The 16,833-nt window shown below is 39.5% G+C and overlaps 1 protein-coding gene across 4 annotated transcripts in view; it reads right to left on the bottom strand.

The window, feature by feature from the left end:
- Nucleotides 1–5,031: 5,031 nt before the first annotated feature.
- Nucleotides 5,032–16,833, bottom strand: part of ZNF277 (zinc finger protein 277) — a 115,222-nt gene continuing 103,420 nt past the window's right edge. For 2 of the 4 annotated variants that reach the window (XM_047763173.1, XM_047763174.1), the window contains exons 8-12: nt 13,994–14,061; nt 12,205–12,301; nt 10,318–10,360; nt 9,136–9,310; nt 5,032–6,457 (exon numbers count right to left, since the gene is read on the bottom strand). In XM_047763173.1, the coding sequence (XP_047619129.1) occupies nt 6,271–6,457; nt 9,136–9,310; nt 10,318–10,360; nt 12,205–12,301; nt 13,994–14,061 (570 nt within the window). In that variant the 3' untranslated portion in view covers nt 5,032–6,270. The remainder of the gene's footprint in view (nt 6,458–9,135; nt 9,311–10,317; nt 10,361–12,204; nt 12,302–13,993; nt 14,062–16,833) is intronic. The other 2 variants (XR_007132596.1, XM_047763175.1) reach the window with 2 other exon arrangements.

Raw genomic sequence — 16,833 nt, forward strand, 5'->3', positions numbered from 1 at the left:
GTGTCTCCCTTTCCCACTGTCCATATGAGGAAGGAAATAACAACCTCCGGTGATAGAGATGGGACGGCCCCTGGAGTCAACACAAACAAACTTTACTCACTAGCCCTTATCTACCATTGATTTCCCATGTATTCGTTTTCCTACGACTTGCTGCCCTTAGAAGCTCAAAGTCCTTTTCTTTTTTTTTTAAAATTTATTTATTATTTATTTGTCTTTTGTTGTTGTTGTTATTGTTGCTATTTCTTGGGCCGCTCCCGCGGCATATGGAGGTTCCCAGGCTAGGGGTTGAATCGGAGCTATAGCCACCGGCCTACGCCAGAGCCACAGCAACGCGAGATCCGAGCCGCGTCTGCAACCTACACCACAGCTCACGGCAACGCCAGATCCTTAACCCACTGAGCAAGGGCAGGGACCGAACCCGCAACCTCATGGTTCCCAGTCGGATTCGTTAACCACTGCGCCACCACGGGAACTCCTCAAAGTCCTTTTCATTTGTCTTCACACTTTTTAAATATAACATCTTTTGTCCAAATGGTATCAAGGCCTCTAAGTCTAGCTGCTTCTTTGTGAGTTTTCTCTTTTTGGGAAGCCCCCTCAACATGTAAAACTTTTATTTAACATCTAAGAAATTTGCATGTCTTTCCTCATATTAATGTCTGTTGTCAGATTACTTTGCAGACCTAGCCAGAGAGCCTAAGAGGGTAAAAGAGAATTTTCCCCACAGGATGCTAACATTCTTGCAAGGTTTAGAAATAGCACTGATGGTGAACCCAGTCATTAGTTTTTTTTGAGAGATTTTTCTTTCCTATCTTAAACACTTATTTCCATTTCCCCTTTGAGCCCTTTGTCTCCAACACTCCTTGACCCATGGAGTCTGGGCTCTGAACAATGATAACGTGGCTCCTGTTGCTGCCTTTTGTTGTGGAATCACTTGTGTGTGTGAAGCCTGATGCACAAGGGGAGTGTCTCCTTCATCCCCTCATTTGTTTCAGCTGGAAAACATCCTCAGCAGATTCTTGAACTAAAGCTGCTATTGACATTTCTGCAGCTTGCATCTCCAGGTATGTTAGGATTAGTTTCAGTTATGGAAATCCAAACCAAGAGGGGGAGGGTTAAAGTTTAATCTGTTCACATAAATGTCTGGGTGTAGCCTTCCAGTGTCAGGGATCCAGACTGTTGTCCACCATGTGTGGTTTGGACCTCCCTGTCCCACAGGCAGACATCTACACCTAAGCAACAGGAGGCAGGAAAGGATGAAAGTAAAGCAAAGAGTGTTTGCATTAAGGAAGACACGAGAGTATAGTCATACATTTGAGATAGTGCATGTTTGTTTTCAGATCACTGCAATGAATCGAGTATCACAACAAAGCAAGTCACACAAATTTTTTTTCTTTTCCAGTACATATAAAAGCTATGTTTACACAATACTGTAGTCTACTAAATATGTAATAGTATTAGGTCTTAATTAAAAAAACACTTTATTGCTAAAAAATGCAAACCATCATCTGAGCCACAGTAAGTCATAATCTTTTTGCTGGTAGAGGGTCTTGCCTCACTTTTTCTCTTTTTTTTTGTCTTTTTGCCTTTTCTAGGGCTGCTCCCGTGGCACATGCAGGTTTCCAGGCTAGGGGTTGAAGTGGAGCTGTAGCCGCTGGTCTACGCCATAGCCACAGCAACGTGGGATCTGAGCCGAGTCTGTGACCAACACCACAGCGCACAGCAACGCCGGATCCTTAACCCAATGAACAAGGTCAGGGATCAAACCCACAACCTCATGGTTCCTAGTCAGATTTGTTAACCAATGAGCCACGACGGGAACTCCTTGCCTCACTGTTGATGGTGCTAACTGAGCAAGTGGTGGCTGCTCAAAGTTGGGGTGGATATGACAGTTTCTTAAAATGAGACAATGAAGTTTGACTCATGGATTGGCTCTTCCCTTCATGAACCATCTGTATGTAGTACACAATGCTTTTTGACAACATTTTGTCCACAGTAGGACTTCTTTAAAAATTGGAGCCAATCCTCTCAAATCTTGATGCTGCTTTATGAACTGAATTTATGTAATACTCTAAATCCTTTGTTGTCATTTCAACAATCCTCACAGCATCTTCACCAGGAGTAGATGTTCACTTTCATTGCTCATCCTTAGGAAGCAACTCTGCATCCATTCAAGTTTTGCATGAGATTGCAGCCATTTAGCCACATCTTCAGGCTCTGCTTCTAATTCTAGTTCTCTTGCTATTTCTACCACATCTGCAGTTACTTCCTCCACTTAGGTTTTATACCCCTCAAACTCATCTATGAGTGCTGGAATTAACTTCTTCCAAGCTCTTGCTAATGTTGACATTTTGGCCTCTTCCTGTAAATCACAAATTCTAAATTTTTTTTTTTTTTCCAGCCACCCTCAGGGCATATGTAAGTTCTCTGCCTGGGATGGAATCCAAGCCGGAGCTGTGACCTATGCCTGCTGCAGCAACACTGGATACTTAACCCACTGCACCGGCCTGGGTACTGAACCAGCGCCCCCAGAGGCAAGCCAGATTATTAACCCATTGCGCCACAGCGGAACTCCCACGAACGTCCTTAATGGTATCTAGAACAGTGAATCTTTTCCAGAAGGTTTCCAATTGGCTTTGCACAAATCCATTAGACGAATCACTACCTATGGCTAGTGTAGTCTTTGGGCTGCAAAATGGATGTTATGTTAGCAGGCATGGAAACTTTAATCTGCTTGCACTCTTCATCAGAGTTCTTGGGTGACTAGGTGCATTGTCGATAAACAGTAACATTCTGAAAGGAATCTTTTTCTGAGCAGGTCTCAGCAGCAGGCTTAGAATATTCAGCAAACCATGTTGTAAATAAATGTGCTATCATCCAGGTTTTGTTGTTCCATTTACAGAGCCGAGGCAGAGTAGATTTGGCATAATTCTTAAGGGCCTATGATTTTTGGAATGATAAATGAACATTGGCTTCAACTTAAAGTCACTAGCTGCATTAGTCCCTGACAGTCAGCCTGTCCTTTGAAACTTTCGAGCCAGGCACTGACTTCTCTCCAGCTATGAAAGTCCTAAATGTCATCGTCTTCCAACAGAAGGCTGTTTGTCTACACTGAAAATCTGTTTAGTATAGTCGTCTTCATAAATTATCTTAGCTACATCTGGTAACTGGCTGCATCTTCTCCATTGGTACCTGCTGCTCTTTGCACTTTGATGTTACAAAGATGACTTCTTTCCTTAAACCTCATAAACCCACCTCTGCCAGTTTCAAACTTTTCTTCAGCAGCTTCTTGACCTCTTTCAGTCTTCATAGAACTGAAGACTTAGGGACTTGCTGTGGATCAGCCTTTGTTACGGGAATATTGTGGCTGGTTTGATCTTCCATATAGAACAAGTGGTCCAGACTCTCAGGTACACTTGGCACCACTGTCCCACTCTTTAAAGTGCAATTCCCCAGTGGTTCTTCCCAAGGAGTCTCTGTGAGGCTCCAAGAGAGCACTTAGCCAGTTGTAGCCTTTATCTGTGCTCCCTGTGGGAGTCAATAAAGTCTGCAGATATTTTGCTTCTATTCTTGTTCAGTTTCTTTGGGACTAAGTTATTATTTCTGTCTTTATGTTCCAGATGATCCCCCAAATATCTACCCATTTAAGAAATACCCTCTTAAATGGGTGAAACCCCAAGCACAGCACCTTTTCCCTTTTATCTGCTGGTCTGTTCTTCAATTTTACTTCCTCTTTTATGTCTACCAGAACTCTTCTCTAAAACTCAACTTTATTTCCAAAAAGTTTTCTCCTTCTCAAGCTTAATTATTCTTCATTAATTTCACTCTCAGTCTGTCATTGCTCCTGTTTTAAGACTGAAGCACATTTTAGAAACACTCCAGACAAGCCTTGATTTCCTGAAAAAATCTGATGCCTAAAGACTTAAGTTTCCAGGCATAGGACTAATTGCCTTCTTGATCTCTGGTTTTAAAACAACTTAATTGTGTCTTTAACTTAGGTAGTTTTCATTAAGTAGGGGCTCCCATTTATTGTCTGCTGGTTTTCAATTAAAAGCCTTGTATGGGTGTCTGCACAGCTGGAGGCTTGGAAATCTAATCTAAAGTCTTGGCTACAGCTCCTACAATTTACAAATCCAGTCAATTTAGGATTACATAACGGGAAATTATTCTTGAGGTTCTGGACAGGGCATATGACTTCAAGATTAGTCTTTTTTTGTTCTGTTTTCTCAGAGAATTCCTTCCAACTGATTCCCCCCACCCCCCCTTTTTCAGCCGCCCCCATGGCATATAGAAGTTCCTGGGCCAGGGATCAAATCCGAGCCCCTATGCCATAGCTGTGGCAATGCCAGATCCTTAACCCACTGCGCCAGGATGGGGATCAAACCAGCAACACCACAGAGACAGAGACAAAGAGGGTCATTAACCCACTGCACCACAGTGGGAACTCCCAAGATTTGTCTTTGGGTACTGCCTACATAGCTTGGCATTAACAGTTGAGAACTGGAACTTCAGACTCCAAATGCTGTGTAAAGAACTCATTTGTAAAGAAATGACAGAATTAGAAATCAGCATTTTTGCCAGCACCCCCCTATATATATATATATATATATAAAACATATACCAATATATACTAAAATAGTTTGATAGGGAACTCTATGATGATGCATCAGACAGTACCTGAATGCACTGATCAATTCTGACACTTCTAAAACCAGCACATCAATATGAGGGAAACTACATGCTCTCTTATGAGTTGTTCTTGTAAAAATTTCTCTGAATGCAAATTTAATGGAGCGTCTAGATCTACCACTTTACAGGAAAAACTGGTGACAGAGAAACATGTTAAATGACACAAAGATGATACAGTATCCAAATTTAGAAAGTGAGGAAAATGATCCAGTTTCTTAACAAGCAAGTGGCAGTTAAAATGAAAGTGAGCGTGAACTGTTACACATAAGGCCCTTAAGGACCACACCAACCAAATGCAAAGTATGTATCTCGCTAGGATCCTCATTTAAACAAAACAACTATAAAGACATCTTAAAAAGTTTTAATTTTGATGTGTTTTTACTTACAGAAAAGCTGCCAAAGCACAAAGAATTCCCCCATACCTTTTGTTTGGATTCCCCAAATATTAACATCCTACTGGCTTTCCTTTATCCCTTTCTCTCTGTATATACCCATATTATTTTTTTTTAAAGTAAGTTACCAACAAAGTGCTCCTTTATCTCTAAATACTTCGGTGTGTATTTCCTAAAGACAAGAACGTTCTCATACATAACCACAGTACTATTACCAAAATTTGGAAATTAATATCTTGTGCTATCTCTTTAGACTTCTTTAACTTGGAGCAGTTATTTCAGTCTTTGTTTTTCATGACCCTGATTTCTGAAGGGTAAAGGCCAATTTTTTTTTTTGCAGATGTCCCTCAATTGATGATTCTTCAGTATATTCACAGTATACATTTTTGGGAGGTACCCTCAAAAGTGATGTTTTGTCTTGCGCACTGCATCTTATCAGAAGCAAACAATATTTGTTCTGTAACTAGTAATGTAAAGATATTTTTGAGACAACTAGGGGAAACCGAAATCACATGATACTAAGCTACTGTTAATTATGTTAGATGTCATAATGGTATTGTGGTTATGTTTTTTTAAAAACGGTCCTCATCTGTTTACCATACATACATACATTGTAGGGGAAGGTAAAGTTATGTGATTTGATGTCTGTTTCTAGGGAGTTTAGCAACTTTAGGCAGAAGGCAATAATAATAATATAGTCAGACCTTGATTATTCCACAATAGTGTCCAATTTGTGCAATATCCAGGACTTTGACCATTTTCCCTCCTCCCTGGCTCCTCTTTCGGTCACTGCATTTACGACTTACTCAGTGTAGTACAGAAAGCATACATCTGTCAAGTTTTGTGACTTGTTGGATGAAGAAAGCCTGTGGGGAAGAGATAAACTACGGATTGAAATTAGGTTTATAAATAATTTGAACATTTCATTTCTTTGTGATTTGTATGTTTTAATATTATAGATAAATAAGAGTCTAATGAAATGAGATCATTTACAATGATCACATAGTAAAATTTTAGAGCCCAAATACAAAAGCCTTCATTTTATTTTCTATTTTTTGAAAAAAGAAATTCATTTTTTAAAAAAGTTAATTTTACCAAGGACTAATCCTTTGCTGATGTTCAAATTTAAAGTGTTCCTTCATGTCTGTCTCATAGGAGAAAACATAAAACGTTGCTTCTGTGGCAGTTTCTTCTAGTTTTTCAAGGACTCATGTAGTAGCAACTGGTTCAAAATACTGCTTTGCTTCAAAGCACGCAGTTTAGATGTGTCTTCACTAATGATGGCAATATTTCCATTTTGTTCCTGAGCCGTCAGATCACTTTCACTGTCAGACAGTGTACACAGCAGAGTGTCATTTTCATAGGTTGGAAAATAATACCTGAAAACAATCACAGATATACTGAATAACCAAAACTATAAATTATCCAGAAAATTTCTAAGCAGCTGAATGTACCCATTACTATAATTTTGCTAGGCTTTCTTGCCAACAATTTTAACCACATTTTGCAAAGGCTGTAAGGAAAACAACTTCTGAATTTTACTTTGACCTTTACTGACTGACATTAGTCTTCTTCTTCTTTTTTTTTTTGTCTTTTTGCTATTTCTAGGGCCACTCCTGTGGCATATGGAGGTTCCCAGGCTAGGGGTCGAATCAGAGCTGTAGCCACTGGCCTACGCCAGAGCCACAGCAACGCAGGATCCGAGCTGCGTCTGCAACCTTCACCACAGCTCACGGCAACGCCGGATCCTTAACCCACTGAGCAAGGCCAGGGATCGAACCTGCAACCTCATGGTTCCTAGTCAGATTCGCTAACCAGTGAGCCACGACGGGAACTCCTGACTGACATTAGTCTTAACTAGTATCCTTGCTAGTTGGCCATCCAGCCTTTGCTTGATATCTACCATAATAAAAAAAAAACTTACTATCTTAAAAGGCAGCTGATTTTATTATCAGGCAGCTCTAGCTAATAAATAATACCTCCTTGTATAAAGCTAAAAAAGACATGCCTCCTATTTCTACCCAAAGGTCCCAGTTTTTCCCTAGGACTAGCCACGTTCAACTACATTGACTCTTTATACACCATTCCTTCAAATATCTGATAAGAACAACAGTTTCCCCTTGTGGGTTTTCCCCCCCATTATTTTTCCTATTCATTAATAACCTAATCATCACTATTTCCTTTATTACAGATGATCAAAAGTAAAAACATTTACAGAATTTTTTTTTTTTTTTCTTTTTAGGGCTACACCCATGGCATATGGAAGTTCCCAGGATAGGGGTCAAATCAGAGCTCAGCTGCTGGCCTAGGCCACAGCCACAGCCATGCAGGATCTGAGCCACATCTGTGATATATCACAACTCATGGCAACGCCAGATCCTTAACCTGCCAAATGAGACCAGGGATTGAACCCACATCCTCACGGATACTAGTAGGGTTTGTAATGTTTGAGCCACAATGGGAACTCCCATCTACTGATTTTTTTTTTTTTTTTTGTCTTTTTAGGGCTGCACCCACAGCATATGGAGGTTCCCAGGCTAGGGGTCGAATTGGAGCTGTAGCTGCTGGCCTACACCAAAGTCACAGCAACGTGGGATCCAAGCCACATCTGCAACCTACACCACAGCTCACAGCAACGCCAGATCCTTAACCCACTGAGCAAGGCCAGGGATCAAACCTGCAACCTCATGGTTCCTAGTTGGATTCACTAACCACTGAGCCACGATGGGAACTCTGGGAACTCCTATAGAATTTCAAATCTTAATTACTCTGGTTCCTTCACTGGACACTCTTTGTGTTTTTGGGTTATTTTTAAAGATTTCAACTTATATAAGATTATAGGAACAGGTTTCTGGTCAACTCAGGGCTGACTTTGCCTCATTTAAACCTGGAATTTTCTAAAGAGGAGAAACTTTCTAGCTTTTTGGCTAGACTACTGGGAACTCTGATTTACCATTCTCTGAGAATGGAGAAACTTCTGAGGAGCTAGAATCCCACAACTTTTCAGAGGTTCCCTCAACTGGGGTTATGCAGAGTGATCTGAGAACCATTCGAGAAGGCTGGACTGACCAGGGATACCTGAGTCTGATGACTCCTTGATAGGAACCAGGACAACGGCTTAACGCTTTTAGGTGCCAAGATGCAAACTATGTAACAAAAGCCCTAGTAGTTACATACTTTTTGACAGAGTTATTTTATTTCTAAGAGTTTATCTAGATGAAACAACTGGAAAACTGTGCGATAATGTAGACATATGGATCTTAATCGCATCCCTAATGTATAAGAGCAGAATATAAAATCCTAAATATATAGGGTATATTTATACAACAGAATATTTGACAACTATTAAAAATGATGCATTAGATGTGTACTGGATATAGAAGATGCTTATACATATTCTTAACCATATATTTTATCACTGCACCAGTGGCATATGGAAGTTCCTGGGTCAGGGACTGAATCCAAGCTGTAGCTGTGACCTATGTCACACCGTATCCTTTAACCTACAATGCTGGGCCAGGGATCAAACCCATGCCTCTGCAGTGACCCCAGCTGCTGCAGTTGGATTCTTAACCCACTGCACCACAGTAGGAACGCTAACAAAATATTATTTAGAAAATACGCTTCTTTATTCTGTCAATATCTATCCATATCTCCACAGTATAAAATCTGAAATAGCTGGTTACATCTGTATTTTAAAAATAAAGTTTTTGAAGATTTTTACTTTTTTACAATAAACTTTTTTTTTTTTAATTTAAGTTTAAAGGGGAGTTCCCTTCATGGCTCAGCAATTGATGAACCCGACTAGGATCAATGAGGATGTGGGTTCAATCCCCAGCCTTGCTCAGTGGATTAAGGATCCAGTGTTGCTGTGGCTGTGGTATAGGCCAGCGGCTGTAGCTCTGATTTGACAACCAGCCTGGGGACTTCCATACGCCACAGGTGAGGCCCTAAAAAAAGCAAAAAGAAAAAAAAAATAAGTTTAAAGGAATTAAATAAAGGGACAAAATAGGAGAGAGGGAACAAAAAAATGTATGTCTGGCTGAGCAGTTCTCACTGTGGTTGATCCCATGTCTGTCTTTCAGGAAGCAGTGAAGTATGTTTAGTTTCTTCCATGTGAGTCCTTAAGTCAGTTTTGGACTTGAACTTCTCATGGCAGCCATAACACCTACATTGGTGAATCTGCCTTCGAATGAAATTGACCAGTTTTACTTGCTGATAGAAATTCAGTCCTGAAAATGATAGCACATAGAATCACTGGGCATCAGGTCAGGCTCATTTTCTGCAATGTTACAATTTTTTTAAAAGAACCACTTCTTTTTATTAGACAACCTGAAGAGGCAGAGCAATTTTAATGTGTAATAACAGATACCAAATAATAACAGTCAGTACTTACATAGGGTTTATGTGTTAGGCACTGTTCTAATTACTTTCCATGCATTAATACAGTTATTCCTCACAAAACCCTGTCACGTAGGTGTTTATATGTTAGTAAATCGTCCAAGGTTGCATAGCTAGTAAGTGGTAGAGCCAGGATTTGACACCAGGCTGATGGCTTCCCAGCCCATGTTCTTAACTAAAAGTTAAGTTATATATGCAACAGATATACATGTCTGTAAGAGCAGCGAAGTAAAGTAACACACCTAAGAGTCTAGCAAAGGAGTCAGTGACCTGAAGTATGGAAAGTGTGTTTTGATGGTCTTAGACACATTAGCAAGTCAGTACTTTCCGTCTTCATGCCTCTAATCTATCATAGTGATCCAGCTGGTTTAATATATAATAAACACTCTAGCTACACTACCAAGCTGTGCAGTAGGTTTTTTATATATATATATTATCCACTCTCTGTAATATTCTGTTGACCTGAGGCCCAACATCACACAGCCAGTAAGTGCTGAAGCTGGAATATGCACTCTAGTCTCACTTCAAAATCCATGTCTTTTCCACTAGCCCCCCCCACTTTATCATATATATTGATCATTAACTTGTATTTTATTTGAAGCAATCAGATATGTAGGAAAGAAGAAGAAATACTATATGAAATAAAAAACCACATTTAAAAATTATAGTTTAAAAGGGCTGTGAATCAGTGTTTCAGGCAGTTCTGCAGAGACCATCTGTGGAGAGACACATTTTGGCTGTGTGCTCTCCAGTCATGACTGTGGAACACAGGCACTGTTATGGGATGGTGTATAGAAAAATGCAGCATCATGGAAAACAACTTCCAAATCAGACTTACCAAGTTCTGACTTTATTTTGAGAAGATCAAATTCATGTGCATCCTAAAAAAGGGAATGAATATATCTGTGAGCAAATAAATTATTTAATCTTTCAGGCTGAATTTATAAACAAACAGCTCATTCACAGGAGTTTGAACACTGTAGAAACTCAGTCTCAGATCATCATCTGCTTTTGAAGTCTTCGAAATTTAACTGCTTCCCCCTACATCCAACTGCTTTTTAAAGCACAGTCTAAACAAGCCATGTCAATCAGTTAAAACATTTTAATTGTTCACAGCTTCTATCTACAGTTTTTACAATTTACTCTGTATGCATTCTGAGTCTGACAAAAGTGTCTCGGTCTCTATGTAAGATGTGGCCCTACTGTGTTGTGTCTGGACTAGATTTATGAATACAGGACCTTTGCTCCACAAGCAGATAGGTAATTTTTAAAATTATACTTTTTGTCTTATGCTGTCAAATACAGTGTTTAAACTCGTAAGTTTCTCTTCACTCATATCTTCCCACAAATTACATGTCATTTGATTGTTATGATGTCCAGACTTACTTTTATTCTGTTCCATTCCTGCAATTGTCCACATGGGTAAATGCTTCACCTTACAAACTTTACAGAGCATACATAAACACCATCTAACTCCCTGTGAAGGCATTCAGTATAGCACCATAGGCAGCATAATTAAGAATTCCATGATCTTATCACTGAAAGTTACTGAGCAGAGGCTGACACCAGTCAAGGATGCTGCAAAGGGAAGTCTTATACAGGATAGGGGTACTAAGGCTCCTTTCCTTTCGAAGATACAAGGTTATTATGAATTGCATTCAAACACTGGAAACTATACACACATACTAGTGGCAACCTGTTTCAGACAAACTGATTCTCTGCTTTCACAAGGAAATGCCCACAGCCCTTTAAACATCTTCCAAGTCCTAGTTTCCTGAACTAAGAACAGTGTTTATGGATAAGAATGGAGTGAAGTGGGTGGACCTGGAGCATCTGCTCCACTACTGCAGAACCAAGTGGGGGAGGGGTACATCAGAATCATCTGGTAATATTTTTCTATCACACTCAACTCTACTCTCAACGTAACAGGAAGATAGCGTCCAGAAGGAAAGGCACAAATTGGAGATGTCCTCAAATTTCTTCTCTCCAGATCCTTGTAGTTGAAGGAGCTGCAAGACCACATCCTATACCCTCTCCACCTCCATGCTTCCCCCACCCCCATTTCCCCCAAGGGCTTTGCAAATGACAACGTTCTCTCGCCCAGACCTCCGTATTCACCTGCACTGGAAAAAGATTCCTGGGTACTGTTAATGGTGGCTGCAGATCCCACCTCTAAGCTAGAACTATCTCATTAGCATTTCAAAGGTGGGAAGGCCTCAGCGGTCCGTGAAATCCCAAACAGTTCACCCAGGTCCGGTCAACCGTACTGAAGCCCATTTGCTCTGGTTCTCCTTTTTGGACCCTCCCTGTCTCTTCTGTTTTGCTTATAGCACTATCAGAAGGAGAAAATGTTTGGGGGAGTTCCCGTGGTGGCGCAGTAGTTGGCGAATCCAACTAGGAACCATGAGGTTGCGGGTTCAGTCCCTGCCCTTGCTCAGTGGGTTAATGATCCGGCGTTGCCGTGAGCTGTGGTGTGGGTTGCAGACGCGGCTCGGATCCCGCGTTGCTGTGCTGTGGCTCTGGCGTAGGCTGGAGGCCACGGCTCCGATTCGACCCCCAGCCTGGGAACCTCCATGTGCCGTGGGAGCGGCCCAAAGAAATAGCAAAAAGACCAAAAAAAAAAAAAAATGTTTGGAAAACTAAAGGTATAAAATATTGAGTTTGCAGTCATTATCAGCTTGTCCCTGTCAGAACACAACAAAATCAAATGAATAAAATATCTTACCTTCATGTGGACACATAACTTCTCAATTGTTTCTGCTTGCTTTTCACAAAACAGGCAGACAGCAGAGACAGGGTGTTCTTCCCAATCAGACCAGTCACTGTGTTAAAAAGAAAACAGCAAACATGGAGATTCCCTTCATTTAGGAGGCGTCTTGCACAGTGACTTAGTATTTCTTCGCCCTAGGAAACCCCACCAGTCTCTTTCAATTCCGATATTTTGTATATCATATTATGACTTTTTGATAAAGCTTTTGAAATTCAAAGCAGCACCATGAAATTAATATAAACAGCAAACAGGTGCAGCCATATCTTCTTATATGTGCCTCTCTATTTGAGCAGCTATTTCACTACAGAATCAGCTCAATGTCTTTCTGAGACAAGCAGCTTAATTTGCAGAGGAGCCATGTCAGTGGATGTGATGCTCTCTCTCATTAACCACAGCACTAAGTGCCGCATGCTGTGAGGTGCAGTGCTGGGAGTGGGTTTCTGCATGACAAACGGTGTATTTTTAAAAGGCAAGCTGTGTATCTTTCATGGGGAAATACTGATCATTTTAAATGGGGCAAGTGTTAAATTTCACAGTAGACAGAGAAATCAAAAGACATACAAGGCCCTTTTTATTATTTCCCCCTCTCCTTGCATTTATTTTTTGAGATACTGTCAACCTCTTGTCATTCCTAAACAAGGAAAATCAAAATCCCAGGAGAGACAAGAGGCTGAACATCTTTCAATAAAAAGAGGGTAAATAACAGGGAATCCTTTTAGGCTGAAAACACTGCTCAAGCTTCTAAGTTCAAGCAAAGAAGCTATGAATGTTTTAAGTTAGTCATCAATGGGTTGAACACAGAACAAGGTTAACCTCAATTCAGTTACAGTCTCTAATCCAAAAGCAAGCAGCATGGAGAGTTCAAAGATCACAGCATTTTAAGGTCTGGGGACCAACAGACTAATAAGCAAAGCACCTTGGAATATATACATTTTTCTGAATTATGTATTACCTGTGTGTTCAATGAATAGCTTAATAGCAAAACACTATTTAGTCAGAATAATAGTTGCTTTAGTGATTTTTCTGTCAAAGTTATTTTGGTATTATGATTATTATTTTTTATTGGAATATTGTTGATTTACAAAGCTATGTTAGTTTCAGGTAAAGTGATTCATGTAAGTGATATCATACAGTCTTTGTCTTTCTGACTTACTGCACTTAGTATGATAATCTCTAGGTCTATCCATGTTGCTGCAAATGGCATTATTTTATTCTTCATGGCTGAGTAATATTTCATTGTGTATATGTACCACATCTTCTTTATCCATTCCCCTGATAATGGACATTTAGGTTTCTTCCATGTCTTGGCTATTGTAAGTAGTACTGCTATGAACACTGGGGTGCATCTAGCTTTTCAAATTAGAGGTTTCATCTTTTCCAGATACATGCCCAGGAGTGGTACTACTGAATCACATGGTAATTCTATTTCTATTTTTTTAAGAAATCTCCATAGTGCTACATCAATTTACATTCCTACCAGCAGTGTAGGAGGGTTCCCTTTCTCTACATCTTCTCCAGATTTATTATTTGTAGATTTTTTGATGATGGTCCTTCTGCAGTGTGAGGTGTCAGTTATTTTGAATTCAAGTTTTTGCTACATTACATGAAATGATGCATGGCTTAGAGAGAGAGTTCTCTTTCTTTTTATTCTATCTTTTCAGAATGATAATTTTAAATCAAACTAAAGAACTATTTTCCTTCTTTTAAAACCATGTAATTAAGTAGCATCAATAATAAGTCTTACTCTTCCTGATGGTCTAGCAACTCTTGATCATCTTCTAGTTGAACTTCTTCCCATGATTTTCCAAGTTCCTTTTGTAGGAAGAACAGAGGGATTAGAGATTAAGTGGGTAGGGGATGGGGGTAAGGTTAAAGGGGAAAGAGGGGAAAGGAGAGAGAAAGTGGACACAGAAGTCAAAAATGAAACAAAACAGAACTCACACTCAAATGGTTTTAAAACAACACAAGTAGGATATATTACAGCTGTTATTTCAGGGATAAGAAAGGATATATCCTAAATAAAATTTTAGGATTTAGGGTATATCCGAAATGGTTAGGATTTGGGATATATACTAAACCAAATATTTAAAAACATTTAAGAACGTTTAATAACATTTTAATATTTCTTTTTGGAGAAGTGGCAATAACCTTTCAAACTCTTTTCTCAAATGCAGATCAGCGTCTCTCAACTCTGGGTGCACAGAAGAATATCTTGGGGTTCTTTTTTAAAAAACCACCAGTATCTTTTGAAAGAGACTCTGAAACAGACACCTAGCTGGACTCTTTTTCTTTTTGAGGTGCTGTACATTCTATTTCCCAGACAGCAGCCACACTGAGCTTTCTAAAGGACATCTCCTTGTTTGTATAAACTTTCCCAGGGCTTCTCACACACTTAGAATACAATTCAGAGTCCTTACCGTGGCTTACAAAACCCATATGTTCTGCCCTGGTTCCCTCTCCATCTCTACACCCCACCACTTTTTCTTTTGCTCAGCTGGCTCCAGCCTAACTGCTGTTTTGCTGCTGCTTGAGCACGGCAAGTAGACTTCCACCCAGCTATTTTGGTTCTTGTTGCATTGCCTGCCTCAAACACTGCACCCTCACATATTCTCCTGTGACTCTGTCATCCTGGCCTCTGCCTAAATGTTACAACCTCTTTTTCAGACTGCTCTTTCTAAAACACCCCTCTTTTAAGTTACTTTTAATTTCTCTACATTTTATTTTTCTTCAAAGCATTTATCACGCCCTGAAATCATTTTGTTTATCTATTTGTTTTCTTATTTGCTATTCATCTCCCCCACTAGAGAGAGTATTTGTGAGGATATGGCCTTTGATCACTGTTACATTTCTAGAGCTGGGCACACAGTAGGTACCAGAAAATCTTTTTTGAATTGAATTTTAACTGAAAAAGTCTAAAAATGTGATGTCAATTTAGATCCTACTTCAAAAGGTTTCTGTAAGGTGATTAAATAGTTAACGTACACAAAGCACATGGTACCATGTAACTGCAGGTACTCAGGTATCTACTCAACTCCCTTTTATCTCTTACAGTTCATGGAGGAGTGACACCCTTTTATGGCTATGTGGCAAATTTAGCCATAGTTTCAGAAAAACTTTATGCATTGATGAGCAGGAATGATTTCTTTTGGCCCAGCCATGTCTCTTTTCTCCCTCGAGTAATTTCTTTCTTTCTTTTGTCCTTTCTTCTCTTGTCACTCAATCTTCCCACTGGGCTGTGCAAAAGCAGACACTGCATTAAAGGGGGATATAGAAATATTAGCAGGCATTTTTTTCAAGCAGTTAAACTCTGCTAACAGTCAAGCCCACTGTCACCAGATATAAATACAGATATCTTTGCTTGATATCTTTCCTTTGGAAAAACATTACCAGAATTCACGCTCAGGAACATTTATTTTCTCAAAAAAAGTATTCCTTTAACTAAAAACAAAGAACTACAAGAGACATTATGATTTAGAGAAAAAGAAAATCTATCATTCATCAACTTAATGAGAGGTTTTGAAGCTGTCATTATCTATCAGCTAAATGATGCATAAACTCAGACATGCAGAGATTTACCATAACGTCATTAGAAAGAGTTAATCTGGATTCTATAATGTACTTCCCAGAGTCATCAGGAAGTGTCTAAGCCTCATTATAAACATTAAGAACGGCCTCGCCACTGCCAAAAGAATCTTTGTTAGGTGGAATTTCTGGTGATGAACTAAATCTTTTATGCACCACTTGGTCTCTCTGGACTTGGACTTAAGGCTACTGCTCTAAGATATTACTCAAGGATGGCCATCTAGGGTATTACCATTCTCAATGATATGGGCAAATGTTACTTATTAACAGATGGTTTCAGCCCCAAATGATTAAAAATATCCTACTGTCAAACTTCCAGACTCGAAGCATTACTTGCAGCGTTTTCAGTGTTTGGTAAAACATGGGGATTTATCTAGGCAGTGCAGCACTAACCATTTACCACTTGTGAGGAGAATGGAACACTCTGTTCAGTCGTATAATAGGAAACAAGTGATTTGCATGTGACAGTGGCTGAGACTTTCCTAGAGTGTTCTGCCTTGGTACAGTTAAATATGTGATTTATTACAGGAACAAGCCCCAAAGAGAAAAAAATTTAGTTTCTAATTAAGATGCTATGTCTGCTAATGAATCATGTCAGGCAAGAAAAGTATGCAAGAAAAACAAAGTTTGGAAGGCATGTCAGTAAAGATGTTCAGAACACCCCCTCAAACCCCTGCATCAGATGGCTATGATCAATGAGAAGGTGGAAAAAGAAAAACATGGGAAAAAAAAGATCCCTTTCACCCAGTGCCCCTTCATTCCAAAACATACACCCTTACAGGAACTTATACAAAAAGTCCATGAGAAACAGAGACAGTGTTTTAAATGTAAATAACTGCAGTAGAGAGAACTATTAACAGAACTGAAAACAAGGTTAAAGGTCTATCTTTGTTACAAATGACTTTGTATATTTTATTTATTTATTTATTTATAATAAATAATTATTACGTCTTTTTAGAGCCGTACCCGTGGCATATGGAGGTTCCCAGGCTAAGGGTCAAA

Source organism: Phacochoerus africanus, chromosome 16 (assembly GCF_016906955.1).
Source record: "Phacochoerus africanus isolate WHEZ1 chromosome 16, ROS_Pafr_v1, whole genome shotgun sequence".
Lineage (NCBI taxonomy): Eukaryota > Metazoa > Chordata > Mammalia > Artiodactyla > Suidae > Phacochoerus > Phacochoerus africanus.